Source organism: Chlorella variabilis (genome assembly GCF_000147415.1).
Source record: "Chlorella variabilis unplaced genomic scaffold CHLNCscaffold_10, whole genome shotgun sequence".
In the NCBI taxonomy this organism is placed as follows: domain Eukaryota; kingdom Viridiplantae; phylum Chlorophyta; class Trebouxiophyceae; order Chlorellales; family Chlorellaceae; genus Chlorella; species Chlorella variabilis.
The window spans coordinates 1,356,291-1,371,363 of NW_005435078.1; the positions used below are offsets into that span (position 1 = coordinate 1,356,291).

General features: G+C 69.3%; 5 protein-coding genes across 5 annotated transcripts in view; 2 read left to right on the top strand and 3 right to left on the bottom strand.

Annotated features, from left to right (window-relative positions):
• CHLNCDRAFT_134088 (hypothetical protein) overlaps positions 1 to 2,135 on the bottom strand; it is a gene marked incomplete at both ends in the record, with an annotated part of 3,635 nt that extends 1,500 nt beyond the window's left edge. The window contains 8 exons of the mRNA XM_005847787.1: positions 153 to 251; positions 424 to 521; positions 743 to 819; positions 995 to 1,124; positions 1,336 to 1,420; positions 1,575 to 1,733; positions 1,948 to 1,971; positions 2,109 to 2,135. Of these exons, the coding sequence (XP_005847849.1) occupies positions 153 to 251; positions 424 to 521; positions 743 to 819; positions 995 to 1,124; positions 1,336 to 1,420; positions 1,575 to 1,733; positions 1,948 to 1,971; positions 2,109 to 2,135 (699 nt within the window). The remainder of the gene's footprint in view (positions 1 to 152; positions 252 to 423; positions 522 to 742; positions 820 to 994; positions 1,125 to 1,335; positions 1,421 to 1,574; positions 1,734 to 1,947; positions 1,972 to 2,108) is intronic.
• Positions 2,136 to 3,783: 1,648 nt separating this feature from the next.
• On the bottom strand, positions 3,784 to 5,183 carry CHLNCDRAFT_134090 (hypothetical protein; the record flags this gene model as incomplete). The annotated part of the gene is made up of 5 exons (XM_005847788.1): positions 3,784 to 3,878; positions 4,109 to 4,185; positions 4,356 to 4,526; positions 4,676 to 5,016; positions 5,166 to 5,183. 5 exons carry the CDS (start codon positions 5,181 to 5,183, stop codon positions 3,784 to 3,786), a joined length of 702 nt encoding a protein of 233 aa, XP_005847850.1.
• A 715-nt stretch (positions 5,184 to 5,898) lies between these two features.
• CHLNCDRAFT_15569 (hypothetical protein) lies at positions 5,899 to 6,069 on the top strand (the record flags this gene model as incomplete). The annotated part of the gene is made up of 1 exon (XM_005847621.1): positions 5,899 to 6,069. A coding segment is annotated over one exon (171 nt), but the record flags the coding sequence as incomplete, so codon positions are not given.
• A 1,437-nt stretch (positions 6,070 to 7,506) lies between these two features.
• On the bottom strand, positions 7,507 to 8,696 carry CHLNCDRAFT_134092 (hypothetical protein; the record flags this gene model as incomplete). The annotated part of the gene is made up of 4 exons (XM_005847789.1): positions 7,507 to 7,633; positions 7,767 to 8,138; positions 8,350 to 8,440; positions 8,666 to 8,696. 4 exons carry the CDS (start codon positions 8,694 to 8,696, stop codon positions 7,507 to 7,509), a joined length of 621 nt encoding a protein of 206 aa, XP_005847851.1.
• Positions 8,697 to 9,217: 521 nt separating this feature from the next.
• CHLNCDRAFT_134093 (hypothetical protein) overlaps positions 9,218 to 15,073 on the top strand; it is a gene marked incomplete at both ends in the record, with an annotated part of 6,921 nt that continues 1,065 nt past the window's right edge. Inside the window, 14 exons of the mRNA XM_005847622.1 lie at positions 9,218 to 9,725; positions 9,864 to 9,976; positions 10,168 to 10,278; positions 10,499 to 10,833; positions 10,978 to 11,406; positions 11,885 to 11,957; positions 12,128 to 12,233; positions 12,413 to 12,863; positions 13,119 to 13,258; positions 13,393 to 13,454; positions 13,624 to 13,713; positions 13,910 to 14,043; positions 14,213 to 14,347; positions 14,745 to 14,894. Coding sequence (XP_005847684.1) covers positions 9,218 to 9,725; positions 9,864 to 9,976; positions 10,168 to 10,278; positions 10,499 to 10,833; positions 10,978 to 11,406; positions 11,885 to 11,957; positions 12,128 to 12,233; positions 12,413 to 12,863; positions 13,119 to 13,258; positions 13,393 to 13,454; positions 13,624 to 13,713; positions 13,910 to 14,043; positions 14,213 to 14,347; positions 14,745 to 14,894 — 2,837 coding nt within the window. The remainder of the gene's footprint in view (positions 9,726 to 9,863; positions 9,977 to 10,167; positions 10,279 to 10,498; positions 10,834 to 10,977; positions 11,407 to 11,884; positions 11,958 to 12,127; positions 12,234 to 12,412; positions 12,864 to 13,118; positions 13,259 to 13,392; positions 13,455 to 13,623; positions 13,714 to 13,909; positions 14,044 to 14,212; positions 14,348 to 14,744; positions 14,895 to 15,073) is intronic.

The window sequence follows — 15,073 nt, forward strand, 5'->3', positions numbered from 1 at the left end:
GCCACCCTCGCACCCCTGCTGCCGCCGCAAGCGCTACCTCCGCCCGCGCTGCCCCCGCCACAAGCCCCCCAGCCTGCCGGCTGCCAGTGTGCCGCCAGCCAGCCCCACTGCCCACCCACCCCACCCTCCCCGCACCCCCTCCCCTGCCTCACGTTGGCCGCCTCCAGCTCCAGCAGCTCCTTCATCTGGCTCTTCAGCACATACCCGGGCGGCAGAGCGTGGCGGTACTTGCAGTCCTTGCCGTTGGGGCACTGCGCGGGGCGGGACGGGGAGCGGCGGGGGTGGAGCAGGGCAGGACGGGGCAAGGCGGGACCCAGGTGTGGAGAGTTGGCGGCCGTCCAAGCCTGGCGCATGCATGCGGCAGCGACGGCCAGCTGGCACCACGCCCCGGGCGCCGCCCCGGCCCGGGAAGCTGCCGGGCACCTGCCAGAACCAGCCGTACTGCTTCTTCTCCACCGCGTCCAAGAAGAACTTGCAGATGATGGCGGTGGCGCGGTTCTTGTTCTCCAGGCTGTGCTTCTCTGCAGGCAGGCGGGGAGCGGGGAGGGAGGAGGGAGGCGGGGTGGCGGGCGGAGGCGCCGGGTGGGCGCCAGGGATGCAGGCAAACGCACACGAGCGAGCCCCGCAGGCGTGTCGGGCCACGAGTCGGCCTCTCATCTACTCCCATCTACGCCAGCCGCGTTCCGCAGCCGCCCAGCCCAGCTGCGCGTGCGTTGGAGGCGGAGGCCGGCCCGCCACTCACGTGCAATGGCCTTCTCCAGCGTCTCCTGGTCCCACTCAGCCATGCCCTCCTCCCCCTCCTCCCCCTCGCCATCACGCCTGTGCGGACAGATGTTGATGCAGGCCAGGCCGGTCACGCCTCCACTATGGTCGCGCACATGCCACACATAGGGATACCTCTCAAGTCACCACCACCACCACCACCACCACCGCCGCCGCCGCCGCCACCACCACCACCACACACACACACACACACACACACACACACACACACCTGTCCGAGAACAGGTCTGCCTTCTGCGTCTTGCGCTCGATGGCGAGATCGTGAGAGAACTTGCACTTGAAGCCCTTGGTGCACTGGCCGTGGCGGTGGAACTCGCACAGGATGCTCTTGGGGTCCACGCCTGGGGGCGGCGGGGTGGGGCATGGGAGGTGTTGAGGGGAGGGGTCAGGGGTGGGGAGGTGGGTGGACGGGCCACAGGCACGCACGCAGGCGCGGCGGCAGGGCCCGGCAGCTGGCAGGGGGTAACTGGCGCCGGAGCGTGTCCAAACTGGCTGGCTGGCCAGCACCAGCCGTGCCGTACCGTGCCGCGCCTGCCTGGCTCTGGGGATCACCTGGGGGCACCTTGGGCTGCTTGATGGCCATGGCAAACAGCTCGTTCAGCTCCTTCTGCCGCTCCTCCTCTGCGCGCTTCTTGTCCTGCCGGGCGCAGGGCGTGCGCGGGCGGCGCGGGTAGGCGGCACACCAACACACGCATGCACCGAAGGCGTGCCGGCATGCATCCCCACATCCAACAGCCAACACCAGCAGCATGGCATCGGCAGGCGGCGGCGCCACCGCGCGCGGGCGTCACCTTGCGCGACGGCTCCTCCAGCCGCGGGTTCTTCTGCGGCTGCGCGCTCTTCTGCAGCTGCTGCACATACTTCTGCACCTTGGCGCTCTTCCCCTTGTTCTTCAGCCCAAACGTCTTGTCCTCCACGCTCTTCTCCTTCACCTTCTGCTTCGCCTTGTCCTGCAGCAGGCGGGTGCGGTTGGGGCCGACGGTTCACAAGTGCCGCGGGTGAGAGGGGCGGCAGCTTCTGGACAAAGTGAGTGGGTGAGGGAGCAGCCGAGGCGCGGCGAGGCTGCCATCCGGAGCATCAATGCGGTGGCCAGCAAGGGCCCTCGGTTGAAGCCCCAGGCAGGGCGCAGAGCCAGCTGTGCGCCCCGCTGCCCCCGCCGCCCACGTTGCCGCCGTCGGACCGCGGCAGCTGCTGGCGGGAGCAGCCCGGCCGCAGCGAGCCCCAGGGCGCGGCTGTGAGGCTCCACGCTGTTGCAGGCCCGCCCCTCGAGCCCCCGGCCTAAACTCGCAAGAAGGCCGCATGCTGCCCGATGGTGGCGCACAGACCTGCGCTGCAGCTTTCTTGGGCGCCATGTCGTTCAGGTCCCGCTCAAGTCTCCCAAGTTGGAGGCGGGAATGGGCTGGGTCTCAGCTTGATGGCAAGGAGCGAGCGAGGCAGGCCTGCAGGAGGGGTGCAATAAGGCTGCAACAGAGAAGACCTGGTCTCGATGCGAAAGCGTCAGGAGAGAGGCTGCCGCATCGCATGGCGGCTGCCCTGCTGGCGTCTAGGCACTGGTCCTTGAGCGAGCAGCGGCTGCCATGCATCAAAACAAGCATGTATCCAATATACACCCTGAGTGTCATCCCCCACGGGGCTGGGAGCGTGGAATGGCGCATATCTGTCTCGCCATTCACCCTTGCAAACCTGCTGATCGACCTGGCTGGGCTCCTGCTGATCGGGCTGGTGAGCCGGGAGGTCATTTGGATGCCGGGAAGGCTTGGGGCTGGCGGGGTGCAGGGCGCGACGCCAGGCGCGGGCGGTGCGCAGGCGGGAGGAGCACGTGGTGTCGTGGCAACGGCTTGCTTTCTCTTCTGCATCGCACCCGAACCCACTGTGCACTCATCCTCCTCCCCCGCAGCCCGCCCTCTGCCTGGGAGCCGGCTGGCGCCTGGCGCTGCTGCTGGGCTTGGGCTCTGCCGCCTCCTCCGCACTGCTACGCATCATGCTGGCGGTGCAGCACGAGTCGCTCGTCTATGTGCGGCTGCTGGGCGTGCAGCTGACCACCAGACGGCGGTGCGGGCTGTGGAGCGGCTCGCGCTTCCTGCCGCTGCGCCAGCTGCAGGGCATCATCATCCACGAGGCAAGCGCCGCGGGCCGCCTGCCGCCGTGCGCTCGGCCTTTGTGTTGTCATGCACAGCAGCGAGGTCATGGTGTGTGGGGAGCCCGGTGTGGCCTTGTGCTGGGCAGCCAGCAGCACGTGGCGGCCTGCCCGGCTGTTTTGCCAAACAGCGTGTCTGTGCAAGCCTGAGCTGCGCCTCGCCGCACCCGCTGCCTGCCTGTGCGTGCAGGAGCTGACCCCCACCAGTGTGTACTTCTACATTGGCCTGGCCCTCAAGCCGCAGAGCAATGGCGGCGCCGGCAATGGCAGCAGCGGCGGACACAAAGGCGGCGACGGCGGTAGCGGAGGGCGGCTGATTGGGGCGGCGGGGCGGCGCATCGCAGGGGATGAGGGCGGCGAGGTGGAGGTTGTCTTCCCCAGCCTGCGCCCCCGCCTCGCCCTCCTGCGACAGGTCTACCAGCAGCTGCAGCCGCTGCTGGAGTGTGACTTGGCAGCCCGCCAGGGCGAGGCGGGCGCGCGAGAGCTGGGCACGGGGACGCCGCCCCCCACGCCTGCCGACTGACGCACCCGGCCTTTGTTGCCTGAACTGAGTTTTCCCCGAGCTTGAGAGAAGCAGGATGAGATATTACAAGGCCGGTTGTGCGGGAGAGAGAAAGGCAGCGAATCAAAGGAGGGACGGCAGCAATCAAAGGAGCGAGAGGCAACGGCAGGGGCGCCCATCGGTACAAATGGCCAGGAGTGCGGCCTGCACCCTCTGCGCGCTGAATGAATCGTTTGGTGGACAGGGGTTAGCAGTAGAGAACAGCTCGTGGGTTGGCAAAGGCAACAGCTGCTCTTCTCGTCTACTCGCATGCTTGGCCGAGGCCGCTAGGCCGTGCCGACCATGTGGGGGCCTGCGCTGCTCACGACTTCTGCAGGCTGGAGAGCAGGGTGGCGCCGCCCCAGGCCGCGCTGCCGCCCGCGATGCAGGACAGGGCAATGACCGCCTGCACCGCCACTGCAGCAAGCAATAGGGGGGAGGTGCCGGCAGCGGAGGCCGGTCAGTCGCGTGGTGTTGAGGGGCGCAAAGCGTGGCTGGGCTGCTGGCAGGGCAAGGTGGAGGCCTGCCTGCACACCAGCCCAGCCCATCCAAGCCATGCAGCCCAGCTCAGCCAGCTGCTGTGGTCGCATCAACAGCAGCAGGCATGCCGTGGTGTGGTGTGGTGCGGGCACGGTGCGGGCACCCACCCAGGGCGGTGGAGTCGTCGGGCAGGAAGTAGACTGAGGCGGGGCCCGCCACCAGCAGGGCGGTGGCCAGGGCATAGCTGCGGCACGGGGCCAGGGCAGGGCAGGCAGACAGATGAGCCCTGGGCAGCTGTGTGGCCGGCTGGAGCAGGGCAAGGCCTGCAGCCCGGCGGGCCTTCAGGGGCTGGCAGCGCCGCCAGCTGCCCGGGTGTGGCTGCCCGGCTGCCTCCCAGCTGCAGGCGGCACTCACAGGGTGCCGGGGAAGTTGCGGTCGCCCAGGAGCGACACCACGCCCAGGCTCTCCGCCGCCGACAGCAGCCCGCTCTGCTCCAGCTTGGACAGCGTCACGCCGTTCTTCTCCGCCAGGCTCAGCAGCCCGCTCTGCTCCAGCTTGGACAGCAGCTTGAGCTGCTGGATGCGGCTGCGGGCGCAGGCGCGGGGTACAGCACACGGAACACGCATGCTCGGCGGCTGGCCAAGCAGACGGGGAGGCAAAGGCGGACGATGGCCGCAGCATGCATGCATGCATGCGGTCACTGTGCAAGGCCCCGCGGCTGGCGGGGCCCTCACCTGAGGACCTTGGGCGCGGCGCGCGTGGTGTCCTGCTTCTGGCGGAAAGTCTTCTCGGAGGAGAAGACCTCAATGGCCTTGACGGCCTTGGTGCCGCCCACCGTCTTGGTGCCGCCCACCTTCTTGGTGCCGGTGCCGCTCACGGTGGCCTTGATCTTCTTGGTGCCGGCCACAGTTTTGCGCGGCGGCGGCGGCGCGGGCTTGGGCGCCACCTTGAGGCGCTTGGTGGCTGTCTGCGTGCCCGCGGCGCGCACCACCAGCTGCGGCGCGGCGGCGCGGCTGCCGCCCGCGGCGCGCTGCTGCACCGCGGTGCCGCGCAGGCTGCCAGCAAAGCCGCTGATCTGCAGCGGGACGCAGGAGGGGGGCCAGAAGCCGGGGCCAGTGAGCGTGCAGAGCCAGGCAGGAGGTGGCTGCACAAGGGGCTGAATGCCAGGCCCCATCTGCCGATCGCGCCTTGAAACCGGTGTCACGACCCTGTAAATTGACACACCTGTGCCTGCACCTGCATGTCTGGTATCGCTAGGCCGCCTGGGAGCTGGGGCTGCAAGCGACTGAGGTGAGGACAAGCTGCTGGCGCGTGGCAGCAAGCTGAAGCCAATGGAACGAGTCAACAAACACGAGAGGCGATGGGTGGATGCTTGAGCTGCTTGATGGCCAGGCCTATCCTAGCGGATGGCGCCCGACTGGCATTTCACGGAGCACGCGGGGGCCTACCCAATGGGCCTCATTGGCGCATGTGCCGCTCATTGATACAGCATCGATCTCAGTCCGCAGCAGGAAGGCGCTCGCCTCCTCCACCCAGCATACCATCGAGCCACCGCCGAGCTCCTCCCCTCGTGTCGTGCACCGTCCCGGCAAGGCCGTGTACACACCATGCACCTCACAGCTACCATGCAGCTGTCGCTTTCGGCCTCCCGCCCCCATGCCCGGCTGAGCAGGCAGCCAGCAAGGGCCTACTCGGCCGGCAGCGCCTACCTGGGCCGCCGCATTGAGCACAGCAAGCTTCTGGGTGCGTGTGGTGAGGAGCCATGTTGGTGTGGTGGCGCAGCGGCAGGCGGCGGGCTCGGCAGCAGCGGTGGCGGCGCTCTTCGTTACCTGCACCTCTCCTTGGCCACCTCTCCTAACCCCGCCGCTCACCCTGCCTTGCTGCTGCACCTGCCGCAGGGCTGCCCCAGCTGCCCGGCCGCCGCCGCTCTGCAGCCTCGGCGCAGCCGGTGCAGGCGTCGTTCTTTGGTGTGGGCGCTCCCGAGGCCATCCTGGTGGGGGTGGTGGCGCTGGTGGTGTTTGGGCCCAAGGGGCTGGCGCAGGCGGCCAAGAGCTTGGGGTCCACGCTGCGCTCCTTTGCGCCCACCATCCGCGAGATCACCAGCGTGTCTCAGGAGCTGAAGAGCACGCTGGAGCAGGTGGGGTGCGGCTGCGGGCTGGGGACTGGCTGGAGGGTGCAGCCCCCGCCCGAGCGTGCTGTGCGGGCTGGCCAGCGGGCAGCCGGGTGGCTGGCTGCGCCGTGATGGCCAAGTGCAGGTGCCTGCTTGCAGCTGTGGCCTGGGCTGACCGTGTTGTGGGCCCACAGTGCCGCCCCCATCGCTGCCGTCCCCATCGCTGTCGCCCGCATTCGCCTCTCCTCGCGCAGGAGATCGGGTTCAACGAGATCAAGGAGGAGCTGACGCGGCCGGCGGTGCCCACGCCGCGCCCTCCCCGCGCCGATGCGCCGGCCACCAGCAGCAGCGACGGCGAGACGCCGCAGCAGCAGGTGAGGCGGAGCGGGGGGGAGCTTGCTGCACAACTTTCATCGTGGGCAGCGATGGCGTGCTCCCTCTCTGGTACTTGTACCTTAATCACCGCCGGCTGCACCTGCGCCTCTTGCTACAGGGCGCGGCGCTGTCTGATCTGGCAGACAGCATGCAGCAGCGCGCCCCCCTGGACCCAGCCCAGGCGGCGCTGATAGATCCCGACATCGAGCAGAAGCGGGCCGCGGCCGCGGCAGCCGCCTGGGGCGCCGCGGCGCCGGCTGCAGCGGCAGCGGCGCCGCCTCCCGCGCCGGCGGCGCCGGCGCCAGCGCAGCCTCGTGCCGTGGAGGCGATGAGTGTGGAGGAGCTGGAGGCTGAGCTGATGCGCCGCAAGGCAGGGCAGGTGCCGCAGCAGCTCTCTGCGGATGACTGAAGGGGGCTGGACGTCAGCTGGGCGCCACCGCAGCAGCTAGTGTTGGGCTTGTCGTTTTACTTGTCGTCTTCCAATTTTGAGTGCTGGTGATTGACAGATAAAGTATGGCTAGGCAAGTGCAACAACATGAAACGGGAGTGCTGGATCAGCCGCACCGGGCTGGCATTGTGTATGCATGGCGTCCAGTGCAAGAATCGGCCTCCGGCGGAGGAGGGGTGGCGGTGTTGGCTGTTGAATGGTCAAAACTGCTGGGCCACGTGAGGGCAGCGGTGGCAAGGCTAAAGTGTACAGCTGCGGGAAACAAGCGCTGCAGGGAGGATCAATCGAAGGCTCGAGGAGCAAAAATGGAAAAACAATGAAAAATGGACAAGCGATGAAATGGGGCAGGCAAAGGGCAGGGGAAAGCCTTAGCAGGTGAGCTCAGCAGCAAGCGCAGCCCTGTACATGCAGGAAGGGCTTCATGGGCGGTACAGGCCAGGGAGAGTGGTCAAATCAGAGGCGCAAGGAGGGGGGCCTTAAAATGTGCTGCAGCAAGCAGCACGGCCTTGCCCCGGCGAGAGCAGCGCTGAGGCACCGCCGGGGCTGGTCAGTCCACATCAGCAGCGCAGCTGAAGTATTGTGTTGGCAGGGGGTGGATTGGGGAGGGCAGCAGCAGCATGCCAATGCTTGGTTCAGGCAATGGCACGCGTGCGCGGCTTGTCCGCCTGCAGGCTGCGCGGCCTTACGCCGTCAAAGCCTGGCAGCGGCGGCACATGCGCCAGCGAGCAGCGAGGAGCGTTCCAGCGGTCGATGGCCGCCCTGCAGGGGCGAGCAGGTGCCGTGCATGCTTGAATTGCATTGCCATCACAAGCCGGCACTTGACTTGCATGCCATCACAAGCCCGGCACGCCCCCCCTCCTGCCCGACAATGCCCCGCCATGCCACCCCTCACCTTAGCGTCTGGAAGCGGGAGGATGTGACGTTGAACTGCTCCACGCGCCCCTCGGGGCCGGCAAAGAGCAGCACGGTGGGCAGCCCATCCACGCCCAGCTTGCGTGCCATGGCTTTGTTGTCATCGGCGTCAACGAGCAGGAAGCGAACCGAGGGTGTCTCCTCCGCTAGCGCCAGCAGCTTTGGGAACAGGGAGCGGCAGCCGGTGCACCACGACGCGTAGAACTCCACCACAACCAGCCTTTCCTGGTTCTCTTCCAGCTCATCCACCAGCTGCTGCACCGAGTCCACCTGCCGGCAGTTGGCCGGCTTGGGTGCCTTCCACCATGCGCTGTTCGGCTTGAGAAAGGCGCGGCAGGGCTGCGCCAGGCACCTGCAGGGAAGGGAGAGCGGGAGCGGTGTGTGGTGAATGGGCAAGCAGCAGCAGGCGCCAGCAGCGCCAGGTGCGTCGCCGGGGCAGGTCGGGCATCCGGCCCCTGCCGGCTGCTGCCACAGCCGTCTCGCAGACTGCGGCAGATTTCCCCCAGGCAGCTCAATTGCATACTCCCGGAACCGCCGTGCACGCAGTCCACCAGGGAGCCCACCTGCGAGCAACCCTGTGAGGCGGTGTGGATAGCCGCAGGCCCGCTCCGCGCGTCAGCGCGCTATGCTGCTGGATCGCAGTGTGAAGGCTGCCTACAGAAGCGGGCGACGAGGCGAGCGGCGAAGATACGCGTGCTGCCAACATAGCGGAGCTAAGCGTGCTGTATCGTCGGGGACACGGGCAATTGCCATGAGAAGAACGAACGGGATGTCGGCGAAGCTCAGGACGGGCGCGCGTAAGAACTGAGGAGACCTCAGCAGGGCGCAGCGGGCGCCGCACGCCGCCGATCATTACAGCTCTGCATGGATGTACTCCACCATCCTGGCAGCCGTTCTGGTGTGACTGCATGAACTGACCAGACTCTCAGGCCTGCTCAATGCCGACGGCGTCGGTGTTTTGGCCGCGAGGAGCGGGTTGCGGCTCCCACGGCCATGTCCCTGTTGGGTGGTGCGCTTACCACCTCCAACAAGATTACCATATCAGTGACTGATTCCAGTTGATGCTAAGAAAAGTGGCCTCAAACAGGGTGAAGGCAGCCGTGGCGTGGAGTTGCCCGCTGCGCTGCCGCCACCGCAAAGCGTGGCGGCTGCCTCTCCCATTCCCCACAGCCATCTTCACATCGCGCTGGTGCCGCTGCGCACGTTCCATTCCCTCCTCCTACTGCCTCACACGGGAGCTTCCACTCCACAGCGGATCACATCACATTGAACTCACGGGCGCCCTCCCACGCCAGCACACGCCTGCAGAAATATCGCACCAGCCAGGTGGAGGCCCCCGCGGGGCAGCAGAGCCGCCGAGGCTAGCGCAGGCGAGCCGACCCGGTGGCGGCCGTGGGCCGCCGCCTGCCTTTGAACTGAGCAGCAGCAAGAATGGCCCCCAAGCCTAAGAAGCAGGGGGCGCCCTCCAGGGGCCAGCGCTCCATCACAATGTTCTTCCCTGGAGGCGCTGGGGGCAGCCCTGGCGGCGAGGCCCCTCGCTCCCCGCCAGCCAAGCGCCCGCGCACGGAGCGAAAGCAGCAGCAGCAGCCGCCGCCGCCGCCACCTGACAGCACGGCTGGAGGCTCTGAGCCGTCGCCGCCGCCTGCCGCCGAGCCGCCACGCCCCGTGCCGCCGCGGGCGCCGCTGCCAGCCAGCGACCCCGCCCAGGCCCGCGAGGCGATGCAGCAGAAGCTGGCGCTGGTGGGGGAGCGGCGCGGCGCGGTCGCCAGGGCGGCCCAGCCCATAGAGCCGCCGCAGCTGACGGGCGGCGGCGGGGAGGCGCCCAAGCTGACGCCCCTGGAGCAGCAGATTGTGGCGCTCAAGCGGCAGCACCCAGGCATCCTGCTGTGCGTCGAGGTGGGCTACAAGATGAAGATGTTTGGGCACGACGCAGAAGTGGGTGAGTGGCAAAAGGGCGCTGCTGCTGCCGTCGATGGGCAGGACGCCGTTGGCGTTTGTTTGACGCGCTCGCTGCTGTCGGCAGCCTGCCTCTATACACACGCACCGCGCTGCCGCCCGCTTGCCCTGCTGCGTGCAGCCTCGCGCGAGCTGGGCGTGTATGCGTACCAGGACCGAGCCTTCCTGTGCGCCGGCTTCCCGATGCTGCGCCTGCACGTGCACGTGCGGCGCCTGGTGCAGGCGGGGCACAAGGTCGGCTGATGGGGGTTAAGAGCTGCAGTGCTGTGTGGACGAATGGTGTGCGGTTGTTGTTGCGGTTGTTGGTAGCGGGGTGTGTGTGGGTGTGGATGGGGCAAGCTGGCGAGCTCCTGCTGCCTGGGCCTCTGTGTGCTGTGTGGTTGCTGAGCCGGGGTTGGGTTGTGTGTGTGTGGCGGCTGGCGCAGGTGGGCGTGGTGCGCCAGGTGGAGACCGCAGCCATAAAGAAAGCGGGGGACAACAGGGCGGGGCCGTTTGAGCGCCAGCTGACGGCGCTGTACACGCGGGCGACGCTGGAGGTGCGCTGCGCGCTGTGCCGTGCTGTGCCATGCTGTGCCATGCTTGTGAACGTGTGCTGCGCTGCGCTGCGCTGTGTCAACAGCTGATACAGTGTGCGATGTGCACAGCCCAGCCACTCTTCTGCCTGCCGTGATTCCACATCAGCCAGCAATGGGGGCCCGCCTCGCCCCGCCTCTCGAGCGTCGCTGAGCCTGGCGCCTGCCCCCCCCGCATGTGCAGGCTGGAGAGCTCGGGGGCATGGCGGATGATGGGGAGGAGGATGGCGACGAGGAGGAGCCCGAGGCGGCGGCAGCTGCTGCGTCGGCGGCGGCAGGCGGCAACGAGCAGCAGGGCGGCGCGCCTGGCTCGCCGAGCCGCGCGGCGGCCCCGCCGGCGGCCCCGCCGCGCCGTCGCTGGCGGCAGGCGGCTGCCCAGCCGGCCGCGCCCAGCAGCTACCTGGTGTGCTGCGTGGAGGAGGCGGTGCAGGATGTCGGCGGGGCGGCGGTACAGGCAGTGGATGTGGGGCTGGTGGCTGTGGAGCCCAGCACAGGCTCGGTGCTGCATGCACAGTTCAGGTGCGGCGGGGGGCTCCAGGGCAAGCGCATGTGTTGGTTGGGATTCAGGGAGCCGGCTGGGCAGGCTGCCAGCAGCACAGTCTGCCAGCGGTACCGGCTGCTGACACAGCTGCCACGCGCGTGCCTGCCCGCCCTCCGTCGCAGGGACGGGCTGCTGCGTCAGGAGCTGGAGTGCAAGCTGCTGTTTGCCGCGCCCGCTGAGCTGGTACTGGCGGAACCGGCATCTGCAGAGACGCGCCGCCTGCTGGGGGCCATCGGGCAGCAGCTGGGGGCCGCGCCGCGCCTGGAGGCGGTGCCTGGCGCCAGGTACCGCCAGGCCGGCGCCGCTCTGGACGCCGTGCTGGCATTCTACGGCCGCCGCGATTCGACGCCCGGCGGCGGCACCGGCGGCGAGCCCGCCCCCGCCGCCGCGCTGGAGGCGGTGAGGGCGCTGCCGCCGCTGGTGGCCCGCGCGCTGGCGCACCTGCTGGACTACCTGCGCCCCTTTGGACTCCAGTCGGTGCTGCGCCTGGGGGCCAGCTTCCAGCCCTGGAGCGGCGCGCAGGAGATGCGGCTGAGCGCCAACACGCTGAGGTGGGCGGGCGGCGGGGGCCCTGCTCACAAGGAGGCTCTGGGATGGGCCTCTGCTGCTGCTGCTGCTGCGGCTGCTGCTGCGGCGGCGGCGGCGGCGGCGGCGGCGGCGGCGGCGGCTGCGGATGCAGATGCGGATGCGGGCTGCTGCTATTGGCGTGCTGCTAGCTGCTGCTAGCTGCTGCTGTTGGGCAACAGCAAGCTGCATGTTGCTCATGCTTCTGCTGCCGGGCAACGGCATGCGTGATGCTGCTGCTCGACAGCGGCATGCCGTTGCCCGGCAGCAGCAGCTTGAGCAACATGCGGCATGCTGTTGCCCATCCTGCTGCTGCTGCCGTTGCTGCTGCTGGCACCCATCCTGCTGCTTCTGCCGCCGCTGCGGATGCCGTTGCTGCGGGTGCTGATGGCGATGCTGCGGGCGCTGATGGCTGCTGCCCATCCTGCTGGCTGTGCTGTCCACACGCATGCACCCCCTCTGCAGGCAGCTGGAGATCTTCCGCAACGTGGATGGCAGCCCCAAGGGCTCCCTGGTCAGCGTGATGGACCACACCAAGGTGCAGCTGGCCTGCTGCGGTGGCAGGGGACGCCTGGGGTTGGGTTGGAACTGCCGGCTGGGCGGCTGCCTGGCGGCCGAGCCTCGGCCCTGAGGTCTTGCCAGCTGCTGCTTGCCGCTTGCTGGCTGCGCCGTCACGCCCGGCACGCGGCCCCGCTTGCCCCTCTGCAGACGGCGTTTGGGCGCAGGCTGCTGCACAGCTGGGTGGGCAAGCCGCTGCGGCAGCGCGCCGCCATCGAGGCGCGGCTGGATGCGGTGCAGGAGCTGGCGGAGGCGGGTGGGTGCGGTACAGGGGTGTGGGTGCGGTACACCGGGGCAGACTCGGCGGTATTCAGCAGGCAGCTGGGGCACAGCAGGTCCCCGCGTGGGCCCGCTGCTAGCTGCTGCAAGCCCGTGCTGCGGCCGACCCGCTGGTGTGGCATCTGCCCTCTGCCACCCGTCCCCCGGCCCGTGCAGGCGGGGACCATCCGGTGTTGTGCCGCCTGGTGTCCACGCTGCGAAAGCTGCCAGACTTGGAGCGGGGGATCACCCGCGCCTTCCATGCCACCATCCGCCCCTCAGACCTCGCAGCCCTGCTGCACCAGTTCAGCCAGCTGCAGGAGCAGCTGGGGGTGGGGGCCGGCGCGGCGGCGCCGGGCACCAGCGGCGATACCGGCGGCAGCTGCTGCGAGGGAGCTGGTCCCGTGGCAGCTGCGTCACCGCAGCCCGCCGGGGGCGGGAGCGAGGCCGAGGGCGGGGCCAGCGGCGCCGCCGCCCCTCCCGTCGCCCTGCCGGGCGTGCGGTCGCAGCTGCTGCGCCAGCTGCTGCGGGCAGCCGCCGACCCGTCGGTGGCGGCAGCTGCCCGGCAGATGCTGGACTGCATGGACCTGCAGGCTGCGGCAGCTAACGACAAGGCCAACGTACTCAAGTGAGGATATTTGGGGGGGGGGGCACGCCTTGGCACCAGGCTTGGCACCAGGGCGCCAGGGGGGACCTGCGCTCGGCTGCTGGGTTGCTTGCGGGCTGTGGTGGAGGATGCCTACGGGGCCATTGCCTGGCACCGGGGGGCGCCTTCTTTGGTTCCGCTGGGTTGCCCTCCATGCCCCAGACAGCGACCTCACCTGGCCCCCACCCACCCACCCACCCACCCGCCCACCCATCCCTATCCCTCCCCCTCCTGCAGGCCCAGCGAGCGGTTCCCCGAGGTGCTGCGCTGGCGGGAGGAGGCGGCGGCGGCGGAGCGCGCGCTGCAGGGCCTGCTGCCGCAGTACCGCCGCGCGCTGCAGATCTCCACCCTCCAGTTCCAGACGCTGCAGAACCAGGGTGGGCGGCAGCGCGGTGGTGGGGGGTGCGGCCGGCAGCCAGGCGTTTCCAGGGGTGTCACCCCTGGCCCATGCCTGCTGTCATGTTGGCGCCTGCCCCCTCCACTGCCGCACCCCTGCCTCCCTGCCCCCCAGGCGAGTATCTGGTGGAGGTGCCTACAGACCTGGTGAAGCGAGTGCCCAAGGACTGGCAGAAGGTGGGCCCACCCCGCGGGGCCGTCCCATGCACCAGCCAGCTGCGATGCGTGATGCGGCGGCGACGGTGGGAGCGGCGCAGCGGCCTGGCGCGCCGCCTGCTGCCAGGTGGTGAAGGGTGCTGGCGCCTGCCTGCCTGCCTGCCTGCCCGGCGCCTGCCTCGCCCTGCAGGTCAGCAGCGTGAAGAAGGGCGTGCGGTACCACCCTCCCGAGGTCACGGCAGGGCTGCAGCGCCTGGCGCTGGCCAGGGAGCACTTGAAGGTGGGGGTGGGGAGCTGAAGGCCCGGAGGCAGCTGCCGCGGCTTGGCAGTGTGGGGCATGTGGCGGGAGGCTCCGGGCCCTGTGTAGGTTTCGTACTCGTGCCCCTGCGCTGCCTGCCAGCCCTGTGTGTCCCCTGCTGCATGGAGGCGCCGAGGCATGCCTCCAGCTGCCCTGCTGCCCCCTGTTTTCAATGCAGGCCGCCTGCGACGCCGCCTGGCGCCAGTTCCTGCTGGACTTTGGGTCCCACTACCTGGGCTTCCGCGCCGCAGTGCAGGCGGCAGCCGCCCTGGACTGCCTGTGCAGCCTGGCCACCCTGGCCTCCAGCGTGGGGTGAGGTGCCAGGGCAGGGGCAGGGGCAGGGGCAGGGGGCGGGCCGGGTGGGTCTAGCGGATGGATGGGCGGCCAGGGTTTGTGGCTAGAATGCGCACCCCGGTGCTGCCCCCCCGGGTGCCCCTGGCGCGACCTGGGCACCTGCACACGCCACCCCTGTGCCCCGCAGCTACTGCCGGCCCCAGCTGGCTGGCGAGGGCGAGGCGGCGCAGGTGCACATCGAGGCGGGGCGGCACCCGGTGCTGGAGCTGCTGCTGGAGGGCAGGGGCCAGCAGGTTGTGCCCAACGACACGCACCTGCAGGTGTGTGTGTGTGGGGGGGGGTGAGTAAGGTCAAGGGGGCCATGGCTGGGGGCAGGCTGGGGCAGGCATAGGGCTGCCAGCACCTGCCGCCTGCTCCTGCTGGCCGTGAAGGCCACACTTTGCGGAGACACTGTGTGTGTGTGTGTGTGTGTGTGTGTGTGTGTGTGTGCGCAGGAGGACGGGGTGCGGTGCCAGATTATCACTGGACCCAACATGGGCGGGAAGAGCTGCTACTCCAGGCACGCGCACCCTGCTGGCACGCACAACAACGGGCGGCGCGCTTGCTGCTCGCACCCGCTGCAACAGGCAGGAACAGGCATCGCGCCTCCGTCTGCCTCCCTCACGCTCCGTCTGTTTTGCCCTGCCCTGCCCTGCCCTGCCCCTGCTCCTCTCCTGCAGGCAGTGCGCCCTCATCGCCATCATGGCGCAGGTGGGGTCGTACGTGCCCGCCGCCGCCGCCCGCCTGCGCCCGCTGGACGGCGTGTTCACTCGCATGGGCGCCTCCGACTGCCTGGCGCTGGGGCGCTCCACGTTCGCTGAGGAGCTGGGGTGGGTGGATGATGACTGGGGCTGTGCTGGAGGGGGGGCGCTGTGGTGGAAGCAGCGGGCCGGCGGGCGGCCATTCAGGCCGAAGGCTTTGGATCGCCCACCGGAGCCCGCGTGACGGATGCTTGCCCCTCCGCGTGACAGTGCAGCCGCCCTCACCCCTGCCCCTCCCCGCGCTGCGC